This window comes from Anneissia japonica, unplaced genomic scaffold (assembly GCF_011630105.1).
Source record: "Anneissia japonica isolate Jap-2015-1 unplaced genomic scaffold, ASM1163010v1 scaffold640_len1575945_cov177, whole genome shotgun sequence".
Taxonomy (NCBI): domain Eukaryota; kingdom Metazoa; phylum Echinodermata; class Crinoidea; order Comatulida; family Comatulidae; genus Anneissia; species Anneissia japonica.
Window position 1 is genome coordinate 1,365,227 of NW_022684376.1, and position 23,428 is coordinate 1,388,654.

Below are 23,428 nucleotides of genomic sequence, written 5' to 3' on the forward strand. Positions count from 1 at the left end.
AATCCTGTAAAGGGTGACATTGGTCACTGTTGGAATTTGATAAAATAAAATTTTAAAAATAGATAAAATAAAGGAACACAACTTAAAACTAGCATCCCAAAAGGACAATGCAACAAAATAGTCATGAACATCATATGTAGCAAGAATGCTAACATCAGAGCTAAATGACCCACAATGCGATGCTTTGAATATATAAACTGTACTTCATTTCAATTACATTATTATCTGTTGACAATCTGAACTTACATAAACAAGTGAAGAGAATTCTGCATCTAAATATCAGTGTTAGCATTTTTTGAATCAAACTATGTGCAAGATGTAAATTGTCGGATAAGCTTACAAAGTTTTTTTCTGTACATTTTAGGCAAATGAATTTCCACCAGATATATTCACTAGTGGTTCGATGGTTGTTCAGGGTACAATGGAAGTGTACAAGCAAGCGATGGATAACCTATTACCAACACCAGCTAAATCACATTACACATTCAATCTGCGCGATTTTGCTCGTGTCGTGAATGGTGTGTTGTTAGTAAAGAAGCCGTCAATAGAAAACAAGAGAACTTTTACTAGGTTGTGGGTACATGAAGTCTTCCGGGTTTTCTATGACAGATTGATAGAGGATTCAGATAGACTGTGGCTTTTCAAGTAAGTTTAACTTGTATACATAGATTGACACATTTTTTTCCCAAATATTCATTTGCATGATATTTCTGCAAAATCTATTGAATTAGCATAATATTCATTACAGAGAAGTTTCAAGTGGAGTTTGCCTTCTTTTTTTATGATTTCTACAAGTGAAATATGTGAACTTTTATTTCAGCCAATTGATTACTTTTAGAATATCCACTATTGCCTTGATCTAAGAAAACAACTGCAAAGTATTACAGAGTTTTGGGATAATATCTAACAAGTGTCTTGTAAAATTATTATGTTTGTAAATTATAATCCTATTTTCATATTTTTATCTTTTTTCATTTTCAGTCTTTGTAAAAACCTAGTTAAAGAAGTCTTCAAAGACAACTTTGACACAGTATTTGAACATCTGGCGAAGCCGAACTGCGCAGTAGTTGAAGACGACATGCGTAGCTTGATGTTTGGCGACTACCTGGTGGCAGATGCTGAGCCTGAAGACCGCATCTACCAGGAAGTGAAGTCTGTGGAAGAGTTTAGCTCCATTGTGGAGTCATGCCTAGTTGAGTATAATCAGATGCACAAGACTCCAATGAATCTAGTTATATTCAGGTACAGTACTATCAAATTCACATTCTTTTATCTGAGTTTTAAGGAAGGTGTACATATTGTTTGTAATACCAACATTGAGTCAACCTTCGGCATGCGTAAGGTACTCAACTGGTTTTCATATAATTGCTACATCCTGTTGACTATAGCTTTTGTGACAGATTAGCAATTTTTTGGAAACCAGGCCTAATACCAGTTCATCTTCCAATTCCAAGGTCTTGGGCTGACATATTCAAAGTGCTTGGGCTGACTTTTTTACTTTTCTTTACCTGGGTATTTGCCTCACTTTTCTATTTAAAACTTTCTTTATGCTACAAGCCTTTATGATTTATTGAATCATTTTTAACACTTTGTTTATTTCCTCCTTATTTTTAGATATGTTTTGGAACATCTTTCTCGTATTTGTCGTGTGTTGAAACAGCCTGGTGGTAATGCCCTTCTAGTAGGTGTTGGAGGCAGTGGAAGGCAGTCTTTGACAAGGCTGGCTACATCAATGTCTGGTTTCAATCTCTTCCAGCCAGAGATCTCGAAAAGCTATGGCAAAAATGAGTGGAGGGAAGATTTAAAAGTAAGATATGCATTTTATTCAATGTAATGGATTATAAAAGAACACATACTGTGATTCTTAAGCTTTCTCTAAACTGATGAAGAATTACATGATTTTTAGAACCAGAGAATGCTAAAATGAGCATAAGAACACTGTTTTAAATAATTATACAGTATTGCTTTTTTCAGACACTTTCATTGTGGAATTTCTTGCTATACCTTACACTGATCACACTATATTTTATAGCAACTAAATGTCATGCTAATCATGTCTATATTTCTATCATGATAAGTGGAATTTTGTACAAGAAATAGTGTTTAAAAAACTTTATTTTTCGTATTTTAACTTTTTCAAATTATAACTTCAGTATAGAAAAGGGCTGTTTTGATTATATTTTTAATAATTGTAATTTTTCAGACACTGTTAAAGAATGCTGGTGCCTTTGGAAAGACAACCGTTTTCTTAATTACTGACACTCAGATCAAAGAGGAATCCTTCCTAGAAGACATTGACAACCTTTTGAATACTGGTGAGGTCCCAAATCTGTATGCTGTGGATGAAAAACAGGAATTAATGGAGGTAATAATGTGCAGGAATTTATACCATCCAGGTGCTGACAATGTTATTATTACCCTTGGTCATTATTCTGATATTGAGAAACCTGTACATAGCGCAGCCCTTTCCCGTCCTTTAGCAGTTTAGTTTGTGCTGCATTGCGAACAGACAATTAATAACAACTCTGTATCTTTCAAATATTGAAATTTCAAATGAGTTATAATAAAATATTGAGCTGTATAAATGAAACTACTTTTTTTATTTGATACCTAGGCAGTAAGACCTGTCGCACAAGCCGGCGACAAAAATGCAGACTTCAGTCCGCTAGCTCTCTTCAATTTCTTTGTCAACCGATGTCGTGAAAACCTTCACATCATTATTGCATTCTCACCGATTGGAGATGCCTTCCGTAACAGGCTTCGCCAGTTTCCATCTCTCATCAATTGCTGTACAATCGATTGGTTCCAGGTAGGTTCATGTTACTCAAAATAACTAGTACTTAATTTGATAGAATAATTTTGTTGACAGGTGTAATTTGAATACGACTTTTGTCAATTTTAGGCCTGGCCTGCTGATGCTTTGGAAAGAGTTGCCATGAAATTCTTGGAGAATGTTGAGATGGAGGACGAGGAAAGAACTGAAGTTGTCTACATTTGCCAACATTTTCATACCAGTGCAAGAAATCTATCTGAGAAGTAAGTGAGATGGCAAAATTAAATCGCATTTCAATCTAAATATTCTTTAATATCAAAATTGCAGTTGCTTGGATTAAGAAGTCATGTTTTATCTAACGTTTTTTTTTTAAATTTTATTTACAACATTTCTATTTGTGATTCTCTGTAATTCAGGTTTTTGAATGAGCTAAACAGACACAATTATGTGACACCAACCTCATATCTGGAGCTGATATCAGCCTTTAAGACACTCGTCACAAAGAAAAGAGACGAGATTATGAAAGCAAAACGACGTTATGTTACCGGTTTGGACAAGCTGGCTTTTGCAGAAACCCAAGTTGGCTCTATGCAGATTGAACTAAAAGAACTCCAGCCTCAGCTGGTTGTTGCTGCGGCAGAGAATGAAAAGATGATGAAAGTGATTGAAAAAGAGTCTGTTGAAGTCAGTGCCACCAGAGAGGTTGTAGAGAAGGAGGAAGCTGCTGCCAACGAGCAAGCTGCAGAAGCGCAGGCATTGAAAGATGAATGTGAAAGTGATCTAGCAGAAGCTATTCCTGCACTAGAGGCTGCACTGGCAGCTCTCAACACACTCAAGGTATGCATGTGTGTTGTGCCTGCTTTCAACATCTGTACCCACATTTTCATTCGTCTGTCATGAGCAGACCTTTGTTGATTTATCACATACCAGCTTACTTTACAAGGCCCTTCATGATTTGCTTAATATGTTAGTCTGTATTAATCCATTGATCTTCAACTTTTGAACTGTTTGACTTTGTCTTTTTGAATCTTAAAGCCGGCAGATATTTCTGTTGTGAAGACCATGGTCAAACCTCCTCCTGGTGTGAGGCTGGTCATGGCTGCTGTGTGCATCATGAAAGACATCAAACCAGAAAAGATTAATGATCCTGCTGGTACCGGTGGCAAGATACTAGACTACTGGGGACCTTCAAAGAAACTCTTGGGTGATATGAACTTCCTCAATATGTTGAAGACTTATGACAAGGATAATATAAGTGTAAGTGTTTTGTTGATTGCTGCCTGTTACTTATCTCATTACCGCAACATGTTACCAAGTTCATTGACATCAAAGAGGCATTCCCACATCATGTCAGAATTGTACATTATACATTTTGACATCAAATATTAGGACTAGTATAATAGAGAGATTTTGATTGTATGACGACCGTAAGAACTAGGACATAGTTACACCACGTACAGTCATCTGCGCCAATGACTTTAAAATTTACAAGTCTTTGTCTGCACATGTGAACACTGAGTTGCAATGATCGTTTGTATTGTCAAAGTACGCAAGCAGTCATGTATCAGTTAATCTGATCAAAGTTCAACCTTTTCTCACGATCAATCACTTCTTAATATGGTTGCACCGCACATCATAGCATATTTGATAGTTTGGAAGGTTTTACATCAGAAAATATAAGCTACCAAAAATATTTGAATTTGAAACTTTTAAATGATGCAAGCCAAATCTATTTAATGCTGTTAGCTAATTTCACTTTTATTTTTAGACTAATATTATGAAGAAGATTAGATTGGAGTATTCGTCCAATCCTGAATTTGATCCGGTGAAAGTAGCAAAAGCCTCCTCAGCTGCTGAAGGTTTGTGCAAGTGGGTGATGGCAATGGAGGTATACGACAGAGTAGCGAAGGTTGTAGCACCAAAGAAAGAGAAGCTTAAGGGAGCTGAGGAAGAACTCACACAGACAATGGCTATCTTGAATGGTAACAAATGCTATTTATAATTGCACTGGAATTAACCTACCTCATGTTGTAAATTATATATTACCAAAAATATACTTATTGTCCCATGACATCACTAGCGGTTTACAGAACTGTATATTGAGAATTAAAAGATGTATTGTCTTATCTTGTTCTCAGGTATAACCATGCCTGCAATATATGCTGTTCTATTTCTTTTAAAAAAGAAAAAAATATAACAAGCAATATTGAATATAAACATTCAACATTATTTGTTGTTTTAACCCAGGAAATGAATTATTGTTTGTTTTTGTCAATAAGCATTCTTGTTTGTAACAATGTATGATCATCTCTTGCATTAGGAAAAAGAGCTGAGTTGAAAGATGTTGTTGATCGATTAGAAACACTCAAGAGTAATTTCAAAGAGATGACCGAGAAGAAAGAAAAGCTGGAACAACAGGTTGATCTTTGCGCAAAGAAACTTGAAAGAGCTGAGAAGCTAATTGGTGGACTTGGAGGTGAAAAAGACAGGTATAGTATTTTAGAAAGAATTGGGACTAAACTATACTGCATCTAATTTTTAAAATATTAATAATCACAAGGATTATGTTGATGGGGTGACAGCTTGGAAAAAACAGGGGTAACAAAAGTAACCAAAACAACATTTTTTAAGGTCCTAGGATAACTATCTAAAACAACAGATGTTGATGCACCAAAATCAAAAGGGAATTCTCAGTTAGGTTGAAAGATAAACAATTCACTTGTGGCTTAATAATAATGACTTTATTGATCATAAACACCTTATCCTAATCATATATGATGAAGTCCACTGTGTGGACGAAAGCTAGAAATAAATCCTATATTGTTAGTCTTAAAAGTGCTTCTGTCATTTCTTTTATATTGTTCTATAGCAGACTATAAATGTGGGCTACACTTGTTATTCATCTTAATCTTATAGTGATAAGACAAAGTAGTAAAGTAGATTTTAATTTGCTGTTAATTAGCAGACATAGATAAACAAGGCCATACTAGAGATAAAACACACAGCTCTAGATGAACCATGGGGGAATATAAAGTATAATATATAACACATTATGTGTTAAGTGGTTTCATTAAAATCACTACACTGTCGCTACAGTGTTTTCAATGCGATCGTTGTATTGTATAGCAGTCCCTGACACAATCAGGAAGGCTCCCCGATTTGAACAACCAATCAGCATCACCGAATGTCCATTTTCCAGTCCCCTGTCCGGCCACAGAAGGAGCGTTTACGTAGCTGCCCATGTCAGGTATCCGTCCTACCTGCGAATCCTTTTACCACACTACGTAAGCTAGATCATACACACTAGCTACGTAGTGACTCGATAAGAAGAAGACAAAGCTGTTGGCAATAGCGTGTAGCGATTGTATGGAAACTAGGCTTTATAAACAAATAATATACTAATAATATAATAATAATACTGTTCTTTAATATTTTTTAAAGGTGGACCGTAGCGGCTGCGACACTGCAGCATACCTATGATAACATTATGGGGGATGTGCTCATTTCATCCGGTGTCATAGCTTACCTTGGAGCGTTCACGTCCGCATTCAGAGTGCAGTGCACCAATGACTGGACCAAGATATGTCAGGTAATGATAATGTTATTTGTTTATTTATTTTTTTTTTAAGGATTCAGTCACATTAAGCTTGATTTTCGTGTATTGCCATTGCTACATTAGTGAAAATAAGTTGTTGCATACATTTTAGAAATAAATAAGACCATGCGATGTTTTAATGAATTGTAATGTTGTGGGACTTTATATGGCTTAATAAACTGTGTTTCCTCAAAACAATCACGCCTAATTAACTTCTGGATTCTAAACTATGCATTATAATAATAACAATAATAATACGCTTTCGAATGTAAATTCAGAACCTGTAAATGTGCATGTGCAGATTTTATTTCAAGCCACAAAAAGTGTACACACTATATCGCTGTGTGACAAAATCTGCTAACGTAAAAAGTAAATAGGCATTGCAGTAACACTAATAATAGAATTTAAATACCTTTTCCAATTTTTAGGATAAGAAAATTCCATGTTCTGACCAGTTTTCACTGAGCCAGACACTTGGGGATCCAGTGAAGATTCGAGCCTGGAACATCAATGGTCTACCTACCGACAGTTTCTCTATTGATAATGGTGTCATAGTGGACAATGCCAGAAGATGGTAAGACTGTATAATCCAACTAACATACTAGTATATGATTTGTGTGATAACATTTTTTTTTTTTTTATTAAAGATTCTCAAATGATATAATCATATAAGTTATTTAACTTTACATCATCAGAACAATAATAAAGATTGATATCATTACCTCCTAGATCAGAGCATTACAGCTTTTAAAGTTAACTTAAAATGGCCATAAAAGGGAAAAAATCACAAATCAATTTTTAATTTAAAAGATAGATAAAAAATAATTATGTAGACAAAATACAAAAAAGGAGGTATGGATATTTCGCTATTACTATTTCACTTGATGGAATGATTGTCTATATTAACTCAGTTCTATTATGAGGCATTTGGGTGTTTTTGGTTTCCAGAAATAAATACCTGGTATTTGCAGGTGTTGAACCCAGCACTGGGATTTGAAGAAGAGCACTGGAAGTGCATGCCACCTTCTGAAACTGTGAGAATACCACTTGTATATAATTAATCTCCATTATTCATTGGTTACTTTACAGGCCGTTGATGATTGATCCGCAAGGTCAAGCCAACAAATGGGTGAAGAATTCTGAGCGTGACAACAAGTTATCTGTGATCAAATTGACTGATGGTGACTACATGAGAACACTGGAAAACTGCATCCAGTTTGGAACTCCTCTCCTTCTTGAGAATGTTGCAGAAGAACTTGATCCATCATTAGAACCACTTCTTCTGAAGCAGACATTTAAACAAGGTCAGTTTATGATAGCAGGGCCGTTTGCAGAAATAAGAATGATCATAACATTGATATTGATTATATATACTCAAAAGCATTTTCGCACGTTGATGCAAGTCAAATGGCCGAGCGTTTAAGGCAGGGACGCCACAACGTACGGCCATAATTGACTGGTTGAAACAGCATTCCCGCAAATGGTTCTGGTAGTTGAACAAGTCTTCTTGGATAAGGACTATAAACCGTAGGCCCAGTGTACACAATTTGGCTTATGTGAACTTTAAAAAATCCCAGTACATCTTTTGAGACCAGTAGGGCGGTCACCCCGGTGTACTGGTTCATACAGCCCCTGTGCAAGTCGCTTGTGTCCTTGGGCAAGGCACTTTATCTACAGTTGTCTCTCTCCACCCAGGAGTACAAGTGGGTACCTGGTAGGTTCAAACACAGCCTGCGCTGAATACAGCTGCAACATTGTGGAATTCCCCTATGGGGCTTGAGTGTGTGTTCCATATGTGCTTGATCCAGTGATCTGGGGGTAATAATGTTCAAGCGCTTCGAGGTTGTGTCAACGGGAGGCGCTATATAAATCCAGAATTATTATTTATTATTATTCTCTGGTAGCTCAGACATGAAGAAACACTTAGGGAGAAGCATGTTACTCTACAAGCTGGTCCACACCTCAAGCTGTTTGAGACTTCACTATAAAGCTCTCTATAAACTTAATTACATTACATCACATGTTTATAATAAATTTTGTACTAATATTCATCCACCTTTGTACTAAAAATGTAACATTATTATCTTCCCAATCTTGATTGGTTGTTTTATGCAACATAAGCTTTAAATGTAGCATCATTTACATCATGACGTACTGACCATGTATATAACTTGGATAATGGTTTCAGGTGGAGTTGACTGTTTGAGACTCGGTGAGAATGTTATTGAATATTCCATGGATTTCCGGTTCTACATAACCACCAAGTTGCGTAACCCCCATTACTTGCCGGAGCTGGCAACGAAGGTGTCTCTGCTCAACTTCATGATTACACAGGATGGTCTGGAGGATCAACTGCTGGGAATCGTTGTGGCAAAAGAAAGGTTAGATAAAAATGTTAGCAAAAGACTCGAAAGCTTTTACTGATATAATTTAATTTAATTTTTCTAAAGAATTTTTTATCCAATAATTTGATAAAGTTGCTGTTGTAGTGTATTTTAAAAAATAATTAATGATCATTATTCTGAAAGATTCTATTCATGCTCATTATTTCAGTTGATAAATGTTTGCTAAATATTATTGATATATTTCCGATACAAGTTTTAGTACTCTTTGAAATGATATTTACCCCCTCTGAGCTGGGCAATATTGCTAATATTTCTTCTGCTTGTTTATTCTCATTGGATCATACTTATTCATTATACTTAGGGAATAATATACTGGATAAACCAACTAATTACCATTGTTTCTTTTAAGATCACCCCTTCAAAAATAATTGACTTATTCATTTCAGATTATTGGGTATCCACGTGCGTTTCTTGAGTCCTTTGCTCTTGCTTGTTCATTCACATCTGTCTGAGTTTCATTTCTAAAAGTGTGTATTTTGATCTTCCAGACCTGAGCTTGAGGAAGAACGTCAAGCACTGATTGTACAGAGTGCCAGCAACAAGAGACAACTGAAAGAGATTGAAGACAAGATCCTTGAGACACTCTCCTCGTCTGAGGGCAACATCCTCGAAGATGAGAGTGCCATCAAGATTCTGGACTCCTCCAAGATCCTGTCTGATGAAATCTCCAAGAAGCAGAAGATTGCGGAGGAAACCGAGAAGAAACTGAATGAATCCCGCGCTGGATATCGACCAATCGCAAAGCATTCCAGTATCCTGTTCTTTTCGATTGCTGACCTCCCCAACATTGATCCTATGTATCAGTATTCCCTCACCTGGTTTGTCAACCTCTACATAAATTCCATTCATGACAGGTATAGTATTTAGATAATTATTCAAATGTAAAATTGTCAGTCTAAATATTTGTTGCTTTGACTGGGACACCAGTGGTACTTGTAGAATTTTACAATACAAATGTCTTGAGTGATAAATGGAGGATATATGCCCCAAAGGGGACAGGTTAGGGGTGTTCCGTACCTATTTTGAGATCCCGAGTTTTAGAGGGCCCGCTTTTTTCTCTACTCTCTTATCCACTACTGATAACTAAATCTCTGTAACATTAAATTTTCAGTATACAATACATGTATTTATATCATCATTCAGGCTACAGTCTTAGATTATCAGATTGAAGATAAGTTAAAGACTGCTAATTTTAAATAAGCTATATTTTGCTTCAACAGCAACAAGTCCAAGATTCTGGAGAAGCGCCTGCGATATCTCTCAGATCATTTCACTTATAATCTGTACGTGAATGTTTGCCGCTCGCTGTTTGAGAAAGACAAGCTGCTGTTCTCGTTTCTCCTGTGTGCAAACATTCTGATGTAAGTTGTTGACATAATTCATGAATATTCATAAAACATCTTTTACTTCTTCCAGCAATATTTTTCTCAACCAATAGCAACAGTGTCACTAGGTTCAGTGAACTTTAGTCAACTTTTTCCAACTCATCTTTCAAGCCTTTTAATGTATCATGCTTTTATTTTTAATGCTCTGTATCACCATTACATTGTTTATGAATGTATCAAAAAAGCTGTATTTGTTGTAACTTTTTTTCAATTCAACAACATGTTAAAATGTTTATCATGTATTATTATTCTTGAGCTAGTCTATTGCATGAAAACTATACTTGAAGGTAATGATAAATGTCAAGATTCTCCTATGGAACTTACCTAAAAGATAATGGAATCATTGATCGTAGAGTGCTGTAGCCATTCTCACACCATTATCCCCATTTACAGATCTGATCTGAACAAAAAAATATATATTAAATATATATTTTTATTTTAATTATTCTTGAGCTGTTTTAGTATGTAGATATGAATCTGTGTTAGTTTGTAGTTACATAACATCGCCCAATAATTACTTTACTGATGCATGTGATATTAACTAAGATTTTGTATTGAGAAATTCCTGTAGTGGAATGTTAGTAAAAGCTATTAGTTGTAGATCTAGTAGAGCATGATTAGTGTGTGTATTCATGTGTATGTTTCTTCCATTTAAGTGCTTGTCAAGGAGAAGCTACGTAAGTTTGATGTTTGATAGATTTGTTAATTTTCTGGCACCTCTTTCTCACATTACTACTGACAATTTTTGTTTCTCCATTTGCACTTGTTTGATTTCAGTATTCTAGTTTTTTATCATTAACCATTAAATATTTATGCAATATTCCTACTACATACTTAACATTGTTTTCCCTTCCTAATCCAAGATTTTTTTTTTATCTATGTTTACATGATATATATTATTTGAGATAAAATTCTAATGGGCATGTGTGGGAATTTATCTTTATATAATTATTTTAAATAATGACTTTTTAGATTTTATCTGGGAGTAAACTTGCCTTTTACTTTAATGTGTAGTGACAATATACAGGGCTGGAGGTCCAAAGGCATTGCATATAGGGAATAACGGTATATTCAACTTACAAGGTTAAATCTAGGATTTCAATAACAGATTGGTACAGGGGTGGAGCACTAGTTTGGCCTTGGAAATTGGAAAAGTGGTGTAAAACACAGGGGTGGTGGAAACAAGTTGATAGGGTACTGGTGGTAGGACACAGTGGTTGAGGCACAAGGAAGGGCGAGGACAGGGATGAGGTACAGGAGTGGGTTTTGAGTAGGTGGGGCGCATGGACCACAGTTTTTAAAAATCTTTTGGTGAAGGGAATGTTTTCACTTATGTTTCTTTTCTTGAAGTATACATTTGTGTTCCAGATGTGTGTAATTTTTATTGTGTGTGCCCTATCCTTTTTTTTTTTTTCTAACCCTTTTGTTTTATATAGGCATTTATACACATGATGAGTAGAAGATCTTTAAAGAACTTACAATTATATATAATATGGTTCAACCAGCCTGGAGTGTTGATAACTAACAAGTTGGATATATTCATAACATTTAAATGTAAATATGCTGGTTGTGTATCTGCCGTCAAGCATGGGTTGAATTTTTACGTTATATTTTGTAACTCTGTAGGGATAAGAAGGAAATGGACCATGAAGAGTTTATGTTCTTCCTTACTGGTGGCGTTGGTCTTGAGAATAAACTTGAGAATCCAGACCCTTCGTGGCTGATGGACAAGAGCTGGGATGAGCTGTGCCGTATGTGTGATCTACCAGGCTACAAAGGCCTCAGGTCTTATACACATCTAGATGTGTATAAGAGACAGATTACTTTCTGGGAGTAAACTTGGCTTTTGCTTTAATGTGTAGTGACAATATACAGGGCTGGAGGTTCAAAGGTGTTGCATATAGGGAATAACGGTATATTCAACTTACAAGGTTAAATCTAGTATTTCAATAACAAATTGGTACAGGGGTGGAGCACTAGTTTGGCCCTGGTGTAAAACACAGGGGTGGTGGAAAGAAGTTGATTGGTGGTAGGACACAGTGGTTGAGGCACAAGGATGGGCGAGGACAGGGATGAGGGACAGTAGTGGGATTTGAGTAGGTGGGGCACATGGACCACAGTTTTTAAAAATCTTTTGGTGGAGGGAATGTTTTCTAAAAGTATACATTTGTGTTCTAGATGTGTGTAATTTTTATTGTGTGTGCCCTATCCTATTTTTTTTTCTAACCCTTTTGTTTTATATAGGCATTTATACACATGATGAGTAGAAGATCTTTAAAGAACTTACAATTATATATAATATGGTTCAACCAGCCTGGAGTGTTGATAACTAACAAGTTGGATATATTCATAACATAAATATGCTGGTTGTGTATCTGTCGTCAAGCATGGGTTGAATATTTATGTTATATTTTGTAACTCTGTAGGGATAAGAAGGAAATGGACCATGAAGAGTTTATGTTCTTCCTTACTGGTGGCGTTGGTCTTGAGAATAAACTTGAGAATCCAGACCCTTCGTGGCTGATGGACAAGAGCTGGGACGAGCTGTGCCGTATGTGTGATCTACCAGGCTACAAAGGCCTCAGGTTAGTAATATTTCACTTCATTTTAGCATTTTTATATAGCGTTCTTTACTGGAGTCTCACAGCACTTTTTTCCCTGGTCATTGGATACAGAATCAGTCGTACACAACGTACAACCTCCTCCCCTCCCTGGGGAGTATTCCTAATTATTTGTGTAATCAGCACCACTAATTTCATTCTGAATCATTCACCTCCTACCAGGTACCCATTTATACTCCTGGGTGAAGAGAGGCAAATGCAGATAGTGTCTTTCCCAAGAACACAAGCAGTGTTACGACTGGTGCTCGTAACACTGCTGGTGTTCCCAAGAACACAAGCAGTGTTACTAGCGGTGTTACGAGCACCGGTCTCGAACCCCCGACCTTCTGATTGGAAGTCCAACACCTTACATTCCACACCACACCCTTTTTTTTGTGGATGGCAGAATCAATGCAAAACATTTGGTTTTATATAGTTCTCCAATAAACAAGTGTGTTGACTCCTTCTTAGTTAAAAACAAAAAACAAATTATGTGTGCCAAAGAAGCAGACATCCTAGAATTTCCAGATTTTCTGTTGGGTTTTTGGATTTAATTTGTTTTACAATATCATTATTTCCATACATTATTTAAGCTTTTAACATAATTCTATGTTATATGGTTCTATGGAAGAAATAAATGTTTGATTGATGATGATATCTAACCAAGTAGTTTTTTATGTCTAATTTCTTATCTTTTATTTCAGAGATCATTTTCAGGATAATTTAGAAGACTGGCGTCGACTGTATGACAGCAAAGAACCCCACCGAGAAACCATTCCAGGTCCATTTGCTAATACACTTACTGACTTCCAGAAGTGCATTATCTTGCGGTGTTTGCGACCAGATAAGGTAAAAAAAAAACTACTGTAAAATTATTCTGTTTCAGAATATTAATATTGTAAAAAGGGTGCAGGTTGTCTATTTCATGAACAACTATTTGCCATTTTTCTCATCAGTGAGAATACCTCTTCAAAAATAATGGAACAGTCTGTCAGCTCCTGGATATACAGCTGGCTTCCATGCATTGTACTTTTAACATTGCCCTATTTTGTAACTTTATTTTATCATTTGAATTTCGCTATTATTTAAGGTGGCACCAATGGTGACAGATTTTGTGATTGCCAAGCTTGGGCAGAAATTTGTCCAGCCTCCACCGTTCGATTTAGCAAAGAGCTACATTGACTCACACGCTTGTGCTCCACTGATCTTTGTCCTGTCACCCGGAGCTGATCCCATGGCAGCACTCTTGAAGTTTGCAGGCGATAAAGGCTTCAGCGGGGAAAAGTTCAACGCTATATCTCTTGGCCAGGGACAAGTGAGTTGTTTTTTTTAATCGTTATAACAAGTAGTGCATTCTGACCATTTGTATTGAACATTGTACAAGTGTAAATTTTGTATAACAGCCAATAACATATAAAGAGCTGAGGATGTTAGCATTTGCAACCAGCATTATGAATGAATATTTGTAAACAAATAGAATGTTTTATTCTTTAAGAGCATTAAGGATGTTTCTGTAAGTAAGCATACTTTTTTAAACATCTCTATGCAATAAACTGTCAGATTTTTGTCTGTCCAACAAAGCAATAACTAATAACTAATATTGCTCATTTCAAACATATCTGATCAAACAAATTATGTCTGGACATGTCTGCCGGAAGTTGTCAGACTACAAAACTAATGTTTTACCAAACTTTATCTGTTAAGAATTTTATATATTATACCTTTTTTTTTATGTAACAGTTAATTTTACATAGTAATTATAAAATAATTTGTGTTTTTTATCAATGAATGATAGGGCCCAGTGGCTGCAAAGTTAATTGATGCTGCTGTCAAGGATGGCACTTGGGTGGTCTTGCAGAACTGTCATCTGGCTGTCTCCTGGATGCCATCAATGGAAAAGCTTTGTGAGGAGTTTGCTCCAGAGAATGTGCACCCAGAGTTCAGGTTGTGGTTGACCAGCTACCCATCGAGCAAGGTAAGAAATTGTAGTGAAAGAAATTCATTTAGATTTCAGATTTTAAATTGTATATAAACTTTTCATATTGCCTGAATGTAAGTTATTTTTTGAGGCCTTGACATTCTTCACTGCATCTTTGCAGTATCAATCTTTTCATATTCTTTAACTCTTGCATTTTATTTATTTTGTCATATAATTTTTCAACTAGATGCAAACAAATCTCAAATATATAAACAACAATAATTAACAAAATTTGCAACTACCTGATAGGATTTGTAGCCAAAATGTAAACTGAATTTTTATTAGGTGGGTTGTTAGTGTATATTAAACAAAATCTGTGTTCCGTGATCCTTCTGCAATCACCATGATCAAGGGATGCTTGATCTTTATACCCTGTTCAGACTACATTCTGTTGCGATAAGTTGCGATGTAATCAGTGATAACTCCTAATCGCAATCAACAAACGCATTCAGACCCAACACAAAAAAACTTGACATTCTAGGGCCTGGGCTTCTGGTGGCTAGGCATATGTTGACTGACCTCAGCCAAACAGTGCCTGTGGAATTTGTTGTGATTCGTTGCGATTGGATTCTGTGGTAATCAAGAGAAATAAAGATTGTAGCACCTGATCGCAATGGGTAACAATTGAGATATCAATTACTTATTGACTATTATTGGTGGGCTTTCACACACGATTTTACTTTGCAATTGGGTGTCATAATTGATACAACTGATCACAATGCGACGCTAGTCTGAATGGGGTATTATTCCCCAAACATTCTACGTATGTACACATCAAAATTGTAAATAGTGATCAGGATGATATTTTTGCAGATATTGGCATATTGTAACAAAATTAGTTTAAATGTTTCTCTGATATCATTATTGTTTATTTTTTTTTACAATAAACCTTGGATCCGCAGTTTCCAGTGACTGTGCTACAGAATGGAGTGAAGATGACAAATGAACCACCAACAGGTCTGCGGATGAACTTGATGCAGTCCTACCTCAATGATCCAATTAGTGATCCAGAATTCTTCGCAGGCTGTCCCGGCAAAGAACCGGTAATTATTATTATAAATAATTATCATCTGTACTGCAATTTTGTAGTCTATGAGTGAGATAGGACCTATCTCAATGAACCAACTTGTACCAAGTTTCCGTTAGCGGAACTTACTACTGCTTCTGATTCGCAATGTGTTGTTTTTATCCCAATGTGCCCTGAGGTTCATCTTGCATGTGTATTTGACTCCTGACCTAGGTTTTATGTTCACCATATAAAATGATATTTTCTCTTGCTTGCTCTTTTCAAATATACAATAATTCTTCTTTCAGGTCTTTGAGAAGCTGTTGTTTGGCTTGTGCTTTTTCCATGGCCTGGTGCAGGAGCGAAGAAAGTTTGGCCCATTAGGATGGAACATTCCTTATGGCTTCAATGAATCTGACTTGCGTATTAGTGTCAGGCAACTACTGGTGAGTTGAGTGTACTAGCCCAATTAATCTACAGTATATCTATCTGTCTGTCACCCTGTTTGTCTGTCTGTCACTCAGTTTGTTACCCTGCCTGTCTGCCTGATTCAAAACCAAGATCCTCCCATTACAATTTGGCTGCTCTACTAACTGAGCTGTGAGGCCAGGCTGCTTTACTACCTTGGATCTTTCAATTTTTTTCATTTTTTTTGTGTTGCTGTTATGTATTTGCTAATTAAAAAATGAATAAAGAAATAATAAAATATAAATTTATAAAGATCCACATGTTATTCATAGATGTTCGTGAATGAATATAATGATGTACCATTTGATGCAATTTCGTACCTGACTGGTGAATGTAACTACGGAGGACGTGTTACTGATGATTGGGATCGACGATGCTTACTCACCATCCTTGCCGATTTCTACACCCATGAAATAGTGGATGATCCCAAGTACAAATTCTCACCTAGTGGCCTTTACTATGCACCACCAAAAGGAACGCATGAGGAATATGTGGAGTTTATTAATGTAAATGATGATTATGATATTACGATTTGTCTATTTGTATGTAAATTTTTCTGTTCCACACCCACCTATGCACTCATGATTGTCTATCATGTTTGACATGAGCAAAAGTTAATTAATCAATTAGTTTTTTTGTGACGGATAAAGTGTCAGAGTTTGTTAAAACAAAATGCTCATATTTAAAGTTTCAGTGCTTTGTTCCATCTTGTTTCTACAATATTCTAATTGAATTCACAGTCTTTGCCCCTGGCTCAAAAGCCTGAAGTGTTCGGTATGCATGACAACGTGGACATCTCAAAGTCCCTGCAAGAAACCAGAATGCTATTTGATTCGCTGCTGCTGACACAAGGCAGAGCTGGTGGTGGCGGAGGCAGCAAGACAACTGATGAGGTGCTGTCTGAGATTGCTAAGGATATCCTATCAAAGGTATAGTTGACTCATCTTTGGTATCTTTCATTTTGTTATGCATATAAAATTTTATTATGATTTGAATATATATTTGATTTTGTAATCTGAATACTAGTTCTCCAGGTATTGACCTAAACAATGTACAATAAAACTTCCTAATGTCAATAAATGAATTGGCGGAGATTTCATCAAAGTAAGATGTTAATAAGTCTCTCGTCCCTGTCCACTTTTTTTGGCCTATACCATTTTGACTATTGAATTCTCTATAGAAGTTTTGAATCAAATGAGTTAATGTGAAATAATTGAAAGGTAACATTAATCATGTTTCTGTAGCTTCCTGCCAACTATGACTTGGAACTGGCACAGAAGAAGTTTCCTGTGGTGTATGAGGAGAGTATGAATACTGTACTGGTACAGGAAATGGAACGATTCAACAAGTAAGTCAGCAGAACAAGTAGTCTGTTTCTGCAGTTGTGATCTATTTGAGTTTAGTACATTGCTTGCTTCTAGCTGTCCATCAAGTAGCAGCTACAAACAATTGCGGCCTCTACCAACAGTTATGTTATTATTCTTGCTTTCACTGCTGTTCTTCTGGCCTAGTGCTCCGCCAGGATGGCAGGTACGGTATATCAGAAAGTCTTGAGTACTGCATACTTGCAAAGCTTCCCACATCTTACGGGAGACTCCAGCTTTTTGACCCCCATCTCAAGCCCCCCATCCAGCCACATACATTCTCCTGCTTTTCACACATCTCATCGCAAGAAATAAGTAATCTCATAAATACTAGGCCAGACCCACACATAAGTACTAGTATCAGGTATTATTTTGACTCGCAAAAGGAAGAAGAAATTGTCGCGAACCACTTAAGTGCTGACGCCACGCCTCTTCCCAATGAATATTATTCATTTGCGGTGCTATACAAAGCACTTTGGTCACACTGAATGGCCCCAAGAGTGCACCAAAGATCATCTAGGCAAACGATTTCTGGGCCCTAGGCAGGACCTGTACCCATACCTATTGAGTACCTTCTGTGGCAAAATCTCAAGCCGGCGCTTCATTCATGGTAATGTATAATTATGATAAATGACTTGCAGCAGTCATAACTTCTATTCTGTCCATTTATTCTTATATTATTCTGTTCTAATTTTGTGGTTGCTTTCACTCCAGGTTGATGTCTGTTATTCGTGTGAGTCTTCAAAACCTTCAGAAGGCTATCAAGGGTTTGGTCGTGATGTCAGCTGACTTAGAGGCCCTAGCTGGCAATCTCCTTATTGGCAAGGTAATTCTTTAAGTTTTCAAGATGTAGAAAAATGTACTTAAATGACACTAAGATGTTATTTTTGCAACATCTTCTTTGGTTGTCCAATTTTGTTATTACCATGGACCATCTCAAATATATTGGCTATGTTTTTCTGATCTTTTCACCTTATGATTTCCCAGTTACTTAGCACCACTATGAGTGCATTACGTTCTGTGTATTAATCAGTTGTTGGATCAAAAATTTTAAAAATAATAATTTGCCTAACTAAATAACGTTATTTTGATTTCTAATTCATAATATTGTGGTGTAGCTAGCCATAGAAACTCTCCCTGTTAACCCTACCAGGAATTTTGTATTCCGGCCGTCGACCGAAGCTCTAGTTGGCCCCTGGTTCAGACCCCTTCGTGGGACATGTCGGACTGCTGGTATTAATGTAAATGAGTAATCTAATTTTCATGATCGTAGGTACCTGAAATGTGGGCCAAGAATTCATACCCCAGCCTGAAGCCCCTCGGTAGCTACGTGAATGACTTCCTAGCCAGGCTGAAGTTCCTGCAGGACTGGTTTGACACGGGCAAACCATGTGTCTTCTGGTTGTCTGGCTTCTACTTCACCCAAGCCTTCTTGACAGGCACAAGGCAGAACTATGCTAGAAAGTACACAATACCAATCGATAAAACAGCATTTGAGTTTGAGGTATGCTTTTAAAATTGATTTCAAAATATAACTATGATATGACATCAGTATCAAATAGTTGTTGATATATCTTATTAGCTTATTAGTACTGGTATATTGAACTACAGGGTAGTATAGTATATTTATGCCAGTTACTCCATGATTGGCCAAGTTGTTCTACTAGACTCTGAGCACCTTGAGTGTTTGGATGCTTTACGACCAGATCTGTTTATAGCATCCACCCACGCTACACTTGTCACATTTGTCTCATGGCGAATTCTTTATATTTCTTATCTTATTTATATATATTTTTTTTTAAGTGCAGCAGTGCATTGCATCTACAGTGTAAGTAAATATCTGAATGTTGACTTTTTACAATCCTTTTCCATTCTGAGATACTGTACTATTCTTTGATCATACCTGTTTCCAGGTGTTGCCACGTGAGACGAGTGATACCGCTCCCGAAGATGGTGTATACATCAACGGTCTTTTTGTAGATGGTGCCAGATGGGACCGCAAAAAGTAAGTTTAAATAATGAAAAATAAAATTGAACACTGTTGAGGATTTACATAAACTTAGAATCACTGTACAAAATAGAGAACAATGGAAACAGCTTTATGAAAAATAATAAATGTTTCAATTCTGAATGTTGAAAGAAATCTGAACTATACTTTTTTTTTTAAATGTGTATTTTTTAATTAGTTCTATTATTGTTATTGTTACTGTACTTTTATTGTTATTATTGATTACTATTTTGCCTTTCTTAATAGTGGTGTCTTAGCTGAACAACTTCCAAAGGTGTTGTTTGATTCCATGCCAGTTATTTGGATCAAGCCAGGTATGTCATAATTGTCTGGGGCGGATGCAGATGGTGTGATCGCACCCCCTAAATTGTATTAAGAAAGTAACTGTATTGTTGAACATGTGTATAAGATTTTTAAGGTATGAGAGTCCAATTTCCGGACACCTAGATATCCATATTATCAAATTTTTCTCGTCTCTTCCCCAACCATGTTGTTAAAATTTAAAAATTGAAATTTTGATATTAAGTGAATAAATTAAGTAATAAAATACTTTAAATATTAAATTTGTTTTTTTAAAGTTTAGTACATTCCAACACAGTACATTATTTGCTCAACTGGCCAATTCGATGAAGATAATATATTTTTGTCATTCATTGCCTTGCATTCCTGGGAAAACCACTTTATAAGAACTTGCATCTCGAGCATCAAAAAAAGTAATGGACTCGCCCTATCTCGCCTATATACACCCTGCGTGAATGAACAATATCCTTGTTTCCGCCTCTATTTTGTCTGTTAAAATATAGATAACAGTGGCAGTGGTGTATATATCTTTTTCTTGATTAGTGGGTATTGCCTAGATCAGGGGTTCTCAACTAAATCGCAGTAGGAGCAAAAATTGTTCATTGAATAAATTTGAAGGGGCAGGACCAAAGGTGTACTATGGCGCGTGGCACCATCCGAGCGCCACAGGGGCGAGCCGAGGGAGGGTTTGGGAGGGAGTGTCCCCCTTCCAAAATTAGAAATGTTTTGAAAATAATAAGCCGCTAGATGCTCATGTAGGGCATCTTGACCTAAGAAAGTTAGTTTGGTAATTAAAAAGTCAAAATGTTGTATATCACACAGTGGGTCATCAGTAATACAGTACTTCTTTGCTGTTTGCTGCGATATTTCTTAGGATTTGATTGATTAAATCACTACAATTTTTGGAGCAATCCATAGCCCTAATCGGCAAACAGAATGTAAAAATATTAAGGTTAGAAATCTAGTCCTTGCGGGCCGCATAACAGGTACTGACGGGCCAGAGATGGCCCGTGAATCGCCAGTTGAGAACCCCTGGCCTAGATTTAGATTAAAAGAGAACTAGCAAAATGATTTTTTGTTCTAGAGTGGATTTTTGATATGCCATTAATAATAGAATCAACCTTAAAATCGTTTTTTGGCTATTTTTTATGAAGTTATAGGCTAATTATATCATATGCTTTATAATCATTTGGTGGATTCCTTGGTAACCAACGTTACAATTCATCCTTTAATTATAGTCACTTTATATTAAAAACAAAATAATATAACAATAAAAATAAAAAATAAAATAACTTCTAAAACTCCGGAGAGTCAGCTGCCAGCTTCTCTTCCTAGATTATGCTTCTCAACACATTATAAAAACTGCAATGGAAGCATGTCATGCGCAGATACCAAAATGTCCACGAAATTGTTCAAGCGGAACTCTCTGCAAAATTAGATATAAAGATGTGGGGTAGGAAAAAGGTTCTGAGAAGGTCCATGAAACCATTCATGCGTTAACTCAGACATATAAAGATGTGGGCTGAATCACTCGTGCGGAACTCTGCTATGCAAAGTTGTAGGCTCATTGTGTGTACTGTAGCGTGTACCTAAATACAACCGTGGGGGAAAACTAGAAGATGTAACAGCGGTATGTTCTATTAACTTAAAATTTGTACTTGGTATAATGGGTTATACTGAGCCGAATTTCACCATTCAGAAGTCGATATGAGGTGCTAGTTAACGTTTATTAAGATTCTTGGAAAGAAAATAATGAAATTATATGTCTCTAAATAGAAGTTCATATGCATCAGCCGAATGTAGTACAATTGTTTATCAGTGTGATTAATCTGCTCAATAAACAATTTTAATTACTTGTGCAAATATAAAGATGTGAGTAACCCACATCTTTATATACGACTTTTCATGGATCTCGACCTGCTATGTAGGCCCTCTTTAGGCTAGACGTGCCTAGACAATTGGAAGCGACGATCGAAGAAAAACAGTTAAGCAAGTCAAGGACTTCGCTAACTTCCATTCCTCAGTATTAAAATCCTTCTATTGATGGGCACTGTCTAAAACTTTCTTCCAGCTTATCTCTGAAAAGACCTTTTCAGAGAGTTACCTTTTGTAACCTTTTCGTCTGCAGTTGGCTCAACATTAATTACACCGGAGCCAGTGAGCTTCCATGACGGCCTAGGCTCGGACATGACACATTGTTGTTTGTTGTTATTTCGCGACGTCATCAAAGAGTACAATACATTCATTATCTACCATCAACTAAACTGCCTTAAAGGGAAAAAAAAAAACTGGCTCGTGTGGGAATCGAACACACATCCTCCATGTTTGCTATTCATTATCCACCATCAACTAAACTGCCTTAAAAAAAAAAAAAAAAACTGGCTCGTGTTGGAATCGAACCCACGACCTTCCAAAAAAAAAAATATAAAAAAAAATTAAAAAAGAAAAAACTTGCCCCGTGTGGGAATCGAACCCACGATCGCCGAGTTTACTACTCCTGATCCAGCATTAGGGCATTAGGCCCTATATTCTGTGGTTCTAGACAAACAGAGCCTGATGTTGTGCAGGTAAAACAATGTAGTCTAGGGTAGTATTTTAAAAATACAAACATTGAGTATCAGATACAAGATAATGTTATAATTATCATATGGCTTTATTTCTACCCTCAGGTATCCAAGAGAACTTTAAACCCAAGACAGACTACAAGTGTCCACTGTACAAGACTAGTGAGAGGCGTGGTACCCTATCCACTACCGGCTTATCAACTAACTTTGTACTCGCTTTTGATCTCCCCACTGCTGTTAATAGCCAACACTGGGTTAAGAGAGGTACGGCCATGTTGTGTCAGCTAGACGACTAATATATTATTTTGGGCACTGCTGTAAAATGTTTTGAAATAAGGTTGCAATCCAAATTAAATGTTTAATTTTTTACATTGAAAATGGAAGCCTACCATTTACTAGGAACTATAACCAAATAACATATAAGCAAGCTAAAATTAAACAATGGTTTTCATCTTCCGTTAATTCTCTGCAATATATATTGACATATAAACTTTATTAATTCCGTCCAATAAACATAAACAATAATTCCATCCAATAAAATATATTTAATGAATAAACTGGATGATAATATAGATTTGTATTGGTAATGTGTAATATTACAGATATAAACACATTAATATTATTTTTCTTTTTATTGTCATTTTTCAATTTAATTATTATTATGTATTATTTTCATAAAATTATTAATATAACTATTGTTATAATATTTCTAATATATTATTAATATTAAATATTATTTTTTTATATACATTATTGTTATTTTTATGTTAATTATTTTGGAGTTTCCATGATAATGTATTTTATATTATTTCAAAATTCCATATGAAGTATGTTGATGTAAATATGTAAATAGTCACAAAATGTCTATCTTCTGTAGAAAATATTGAATCTCATAATTAGCTTTGTGTTTGAAGTCTGCGAAATTGTCTGCTCGTAACAAAACACTATTTTGATGTTAACGTTTTATAATTTTGGAAAACAT

At 35.9% G+C, this 23,428-nt stretch overlaps 1 protein-coding gene across 2 annotated transcripts in view; it reads left to right on the plus strand.

The window, feature by feature from the left end:
* The window catches only part of LOC117105811 (dynein heavy chain 12, axonemal-like), a 49,631-nt gene extending 26,459 nt beyond the window's left edge, over positions 1-23,172 (plus strand). The window contains exons 32-62 of one of the 2 annotated variants that reach the window (XM_033247104.1): positions 365-645; positions 982-1,242; positions 1,615-1,807; positions 2,204-2,365; positions 2,615-2,809; positions 2,903-3,036; positions 3,190-3,610; positions 3,809-4,030; positions 4,542-4,755; positions 5,094-5,262; positions 6,215-6,362; positions 6,797-6,942; positions 7,458-7,672; positions 8,557-8,749; positions 9,262-9,627; positions 9,994-10,134; positions 10,815-10,835; positions 11,785-11,943; positions 13,463-13,607; positions 13,849-14,073; positions 14,554-14,733; positions 15,639-15,779; positions 16,051-16,188; positions 16,483-16,716; positions 16,951-17,139; positions 17,455-17,558; positions 18,289-18,400; positions 18,848-19,078; positions 19,488-19,579; positions 19,829-19,896; positions 22,552-23,172. In XM_033247104.1, coding sequence (XP_033102995.1) covers positions 365-645; positions 982-1,242; positions 1,615-1,807; positions 2,204-2,365; positions 2,615-2,809; positions 2,903-3,036; positions 3,190-3,610; positions 3,809-4,030; positions 4,542-4,755; positions 5,094-5,262; positions 6,215-6,362; positions 6,797-6,942; positions 7,458-7,672; positions 8,557-8,749; positions 9,262-9,627; positions 9,994-10,134; positions 10,815-10,835; positions 11,785-11,943; positions 13,463-13,607; positions 13,849-14,073; positions 14,554-14,733; positions 15,639-15,779; positions 16,051-16,188; positions 16,483-16,716; positions 16,951-17,139; positions 17,455-17,558; positions 18,289-18,400; positions 18,848-19,078; positions 19,488-19,579; positions 19,829-19,896; positions 22,552-22,742 — 5,691 coding nt within the window. In that variant the 3' untranslated portion in view covers positions 22,743-23,172. The remainder of the gene's footprint in view (positions 1-364; positions 646-981; positions 1,243-1,614; positions 1,808-2,203; positions 2,366-2,614; positions 2,810-2,902; positions 3,037-3,189; positions 3,611-3,808; positions 4,031-4,541; positions 4,756-5,093; positions 5,263-6,214; positions 6,363-6,796; positions 6,943-7,457; positions 7,673-8,556; positions 8,750-9,261; positions 9,628-9,993; positions 10,135-10,814; positions 10,836-11,784; positions 11,944-13,462; positions 13,608-13,848; positions 14,074-14,553; positions 14,734-15,638; positions 15,780-16,050; positions 16,189-16,482; positions 16,717-16,950; positions 17,140-17,454; positions 17,559-18,288; positions 18,401-18,847; positions 19,079-19,487; positions 19,580-19,828; positions 19,897-22,551) is intronic. The other variant, XM_033247113.1, reaches the window with a different exon arrangement.
* Positions 23,173-23,428: the final 256 nt, after the last annotated feature.